Raw genomic sequence first — 5,754 nt, 5'->3', positions numbered from 1 at the left:
GACTTGTGCATACGTATATATGAATTTGGATACACAGTGTTCAACATATATATGTATTTTGACATTTGTTTGTATCCGTCTGCAAGTTTACCCCTAATCATCTCCAATGCACGTTCTTTTGCACACCATGCTTGTTGGTAAGAAATTTCAACTCCATATAGTGCCCTAACATCCTCAATTATATCGTTTGGAGTATGTTTTCTTTTATGATTCACTAACTTTGGAGCTGTCACACCACTAAGAAACCCAACAGTAGCTTGTACCTTACTTAATACCTGATCCCTCAATGGACATGTATGTTCACTATTGAAGTATCTCAATTTGAATATGTCCGTATTTTTCCTAACGGACTCCTTCAATTCCCAACAACAAGCATCTGAATGACATACTAATACGTAGCTGCAATAAAATAACAGTACACCATACATTATTACAAAGCTTTTTAGTAAATTGTAATCTGCACACAGTTCAATGACGACTCATTTTATATATTTGATATACAAATCAGATAGCACATTCAAAATTCAATTATTAACATTATTTCAATAATCCTTTTTAATTATTAAAGTGTCAAGCAGAAACCCTTATGATACCTAACAACTACAATTGCACCATACACACGTTATTTGTGTATCATGATCAACATGATATCAAATAAATCTTAAAAAGTCAATAATTTTATAAGATTGAAGTATCACATACCTTTTGCTATCAGATCTCTTAACTCTAAAATTGAAGCTATGCTTAATTTTATATTTTTCCATAACAGCCATTAGAGTTGCCTTATCCTTGTACAATTGCTTCACTTCCACATTAGAAACATTTGTATCTGATATATAATTTTTCACCTCCATTTCTGGTATGTAATAAGAATCACAAATTTTCGATTCAACAATGCTTAGAGCCTTTGTGTCCCTTTTTCCACCTTCAACACACACAATTGATTCATCAACGTTTAATTCTGCTGCAATTGTTGATTTGAGATTAACCAATGAAATATTTTCCCCAACCACTATGCCATCAATTTTGTATCGCTCGTACCTAACATCAGTTTCCCATATACCTTAATGCCTTAACAAGATGGAAATATTCATTACAAATCTTCACCAAAAAAAAGTTGGAATTTCTAGAGCTTTTCGTAAAACAAGAAATAAAAATTTCAAAATTTGAAATTCGAAATTTTAGTTCAGTAGTGTTTTTAAGATTGAACGATTTGCAGATGCATTAAACGTATGCATGAATTGTGGCAGTTAATTTTTAAATCCCTTAATTAACGCATAAAACTGTTAAAATCCCTTTTTTAACGCACTAACCTGATAATTACAGCTTCTTAATTAAAGTATCCGGCCGCATATTAAAGTATCCGCAACACAAAAAAAGAAGGGAAATTCGTAATTTATGAAAGAGTAGGGACAGGAAGTAATTTGTTTATTATACTATGTGCTTTATATAATTTTTACTTAAATTTAAAGTTTAAAGTTGTCTATTCCACCACTTCAAAGTTATATCTAAAGCTAAAGTAATATTATCTTTACAACAAAGTACTGAAACGGCCAGGTGTTGCAAGGTATTTTATGATGCCTTAATTATGGTAATAATTGTATTTAGTGGACTCTTAACGAATTTTATATCACAATAAAAAAATATAATAAAATGGTAAAAGTTGGTTTCGTTAACTTTAACAGGGACTATGATTTATGTGTTTTTTCAAAAGAAATTCTTCTAATGTGATTTTAAAGATTTAATCTAATTTTTAAATACATACTGATTTATTTATATTCCTCTCTATGAAGATATTTTTATTGCTTTAAAAATTATATTGATTATTTGTACAATAAAAGAAAAACTTATGAAAATTCACAAAAAATACTAAAGTCCTATGATATCCACATTATTTCTTCGTAGGGATCCAGTTGTGGTAAGTAATATTTTATGGCTATTGAAGTGATATTATGGTTTAATTCAATTGTACCTATAGCAATGAAATAATAATATCTTAAAGGATCAAGGATGAATTTTATTTTGGACTATATTTAATGTCATTGATTGAAGTAAGACGGTTGATTCAAGTTTCATTGCACCAAAAGGGTAAGATATCGATTCAAATCTTGATGAATCATGCATGATTATAAGATTTTGGGTTCAAGTCCATCATATTTTGGCCTAACACGCCTAATCGGAGGCGAACCCAGGATTTGAAGACGACGGGTGCACCACCAACGATAATGCACGTTAGTTAAAGTATGTACCCAATACTTGTTTCTATGTTAATTTTATTAAACATAAATATACAAAACTATGATATTAATGTATAAATAAATTAAATAACTATCCCCTTATTTTATTCAAATTTTTAAACTTCATAGCTAAAAACGAAGAAACAAACAAGAAAATAAGCAAATAGGATTTGAACGCAGTCCCTTCCTCAATGAAGTACAACGTCTAAACCAGCTAACCCAATTGACTTTGTATCTTTGAGTGCCTAATAAAATATATGTCTATCTCAAGGTGTACATATATACACGTATATATACATAATTTTCCAAAGTTAACGAGTGCACGTACACCCTCAAGGATATACGTGAATCCGCCTCTGCATGTCTTTATACAAATAAGACATTGGGTTAAAGTTCCAATGCAATATATTGATGATATAATGATGACTGAGCAAATCGATATGCTCTTGATAAAAATTGTGAAGTTCGTCCCATTGAATATGTTTCATTCTTTGAAGTGAATGTAATAGCAATACAATAAAACTTTGAAAGATGACAAGATAATTTTATGATTAAACATATGAATATGGACGTGAAGGAAAAAATTATAATAGTCATCATTGTGATAATTATAAAAGAATGCACATTATGAGTTCTCAAAATGACCTTTTAAAGAGTGAAGGTAATTTTTGTCATCAAAATGGTATGAAAGGTAATTAGAAACATGTTTGTTATGAGACCTAACTATTTGATAAGTTTATAAATCCTCCATCAAAGATAAGGAAGAAAAAGTGATGATACACTGGACTTTCAAAAGTGATGTTGAGGTATGTGTATGTCATATGTATATGATAATTTTCAAAACATGACAATGAACTTTTAATGAAAAAATAGTAATAATTATGAAACATGAATATATGATTATAGTCAATTCATTGAAGAGAATGTGACTTGTGATAAGTATCATGAAAAATCGACCATTCTTGAAAGTGAATGTGTCAAGAGATGATGAAAATTATAAATGAGGACATACTCATGTATGATTTAATATATACCATAACTCACCCCAAGGAGGTTAGAGAGAAATAAAGAAATTTTATTTTGGTATAATAATACGCATTATGGATGCCTCATTAAAAACCTTACAAGAAAAACTCAACGAGACGAAACCTTGTGAGGAAAAAGGAGTACATAGCGTAATAACTCCCCCTAATGTGAACATCAGTCAATAAACTTGAATTTTCTCATTCTAAGATTGTGCACCATCTTCTCGAAAGTTGTACTTAGTAGAGACTTGGTATAGTTCAACCATAGTATTACTCGAACAAACTTGTTGCATTTTGATATCACCACGAAATGTGTTTCCTTCTATCTTCTTTTATGAATCTTTCGTTCATAATCAAATAATTCTGCAAGTTCCTTACTTCAATTTCTATAAGCAAACAATTTATGAAAATTCTTCAAGAGTTCAATTCAAGTTATTAACTTGCACAACAATACGAAAGAATTCTTGATCGAATTATTCCTTATGAGGATTATAAACAAGTTTTTCAAAAACTGGTATATACTTCATGCATTTTGATTTATTCAACAATTTTCATATCAGTTTTGTCAAGTGACAATATTCAACATTAAATGCATGATATCTTCTAGTGTCTAGATTGCAAGTCAAATAAACTTTACGCTTACCAAGATGCATCATTCCACTTTTCACTTGATAATTATTTATATGTCATCATGCTTCAATAGACATAGAATTCATACCCTTATAATTTTTACAATATGGCGTTGTATTGTATCAAAGATATCATCGAAGAAATATCACTTTGTATCGATTTAAAATACGACATAACTTATTGAGAGCTTATGACTTCATTATTTTCAGGTAGATAACCCTCTCATGAGGTTTCATGAAGTGTTATGTCGTAGGCTCTTCAAGAGCACATTGCTTCCTTAATATGATATTTTGATCATTTGCTCCTCTCCATTTTTTAAGGATTATTTTATATAGAACCAATTTGCTTATCATGCTTCATGCATATAGTAGACCATGTCCTTTAGGGACATTCAATAGGACCATTTGCAATTTTTGGTTACTTCTTATCTCCCCCTTATGTTAGATAAACTTACATACATCTCAATCTATTTAGGAGAATCCATCTTTGTGCATCATAGTACATTCATTAATCATATGCCGCACATCAAAATCTATTAGACGAAAAATATTTGGTCCCTGACCATAAATCAATTAAGAGAAAAATTGATCATAATTTATTGATCTAATGCATACAATTACTTTATTATGCAATACATTATATTTTAGATCATGAAACTTTTATTCTCATAAGCGACGATGGACTATTTATCTGAGGCATTTAATGTCACATCAACTTAAATATTTATTAATATTATCAAGATAAATTGTCTTGATTACATATTCTGAAAATTGTGCTCTTAACTCAATTATATTGCATAACAATCTTGTGAATGTCAATCTGCAGGTTGACAATAAAAGCACATGTGATTATCTTATAGATGCATCTATTTCACATATCACATGACATGTGAGCGGACCCATGTTCATCTTTTATACTTTCAGAATTTAGGAATTTAATCCTAACATTAGTTGATCCGGTCAACTTATCATGAGAACACACAACAAAAAGAATTCTTAAAGAATCTTTTGGTTCTTCAGTATATATCTAATAAGTAAACTCCAAGTTTACCACGACATGTGTCTTTTGATTTTAGTAATGAGCAAAATTTAGATTTACTATTCCAAAATTAATTTTCAAATTTATTTCTTCTCAATCACTCTATCCTTTCTAGAGGCGAGTCGTGATCCCATCACTGAAGGGACTAATCTGATTATCAGAAAATTGTGCATGTAATAGTATTATTTGTAGTACCAATAATTTTGTAAATGCCAAGTTATGAGATGACAATACATGGGACAATTTAGAAGGAGCATATATTAGGACCATGAAGTATCTAAACAACCCACTAGGTAGGTGAATAGGTCCATAAACTCATTTATACATTTCAAGAACGGAGGGGACTCATCTCAACTTCCATTGATGATGGTCTCACAATTAACTTGCCTTTATAACAAGTAGTACAAGAAAATTCACCATTGAAATGAATTTTTAGGTTTTTTAATGAATGTCCATTTTAATTTTCTGTAATTTGTCTCATCATTGTAGACCCATGATATCCCAGACGATCATGTCAAAGTACAAAAGTATTGAAATTTGTAAATGTCTTATTTACTAGTAGGACTGGACATTCAGTAATTCGGTTCGGTTTTGGTTTTTTCGGTTTTCAGTTCTTGTACCACGTGTACCGAACACTAAATCAAAATAATTCGATTCGGTTTAATTTTTATTATTTAGGTTCGGTTTATGTTATTTTGGTTCGATTTTTGTTAGTTCGGTTTTTTGTTATGGGCCTGCTTAGTGGGCTTTTTAAAATTTTGCAATTTTTTTGTTTGATTTTTCAGCATAATGGGCTAAAAATAAGTGGTCCTTAAAGTGTTATG

General features: G+C 30.1%; 1 protein-coding gene across 1 annotated transcript in view; it reads right to left on the bottom strand.

The window, feature by feature from the left end:
• The window catches only part of LOC107060404 (uncharacterized), an 8,891-nt gene that overhangs the window by 1,513 nt on the left and 1,624 nt on the right, over positions 1-5,754 (bottom strand). The window contains exons 3-4 of the mRNA XM_015308336.1: positions 703-1,041; positions 220-399 (exon numbers count right to left, since the gene is read on the bottom strand). Of these exons, the coding sequence (XP_015163822.1) occupies positions 220-399; positions 703-1,041 (519 nt within the window). The remainder of the gene's footprint in view (positions 1-219; positions 400-702; positions 1,042-5,754) is intronic.

This window comes from Solanum tuberosum, unplaced genomic scaffold (assembly GCF_000226075.1).
Source record: "Solanum tuberosum cultivar DM 1-3 516 R44 unplaced genomic scaffold, SolTub_3.0 scf00079, whole genome shotgun sequence".
NCBI lineage: Eukaryota > Viridiplantae > Streptophyta > Magnoliopsida > Solanales > Solanaceae > Solanum > Solanum tuberosum.
The sequence above is the reverse complement of the archived record's forward strand: the minus strand, read 5'-3'. Positions and strand labels throughout refer to the sequence as shown.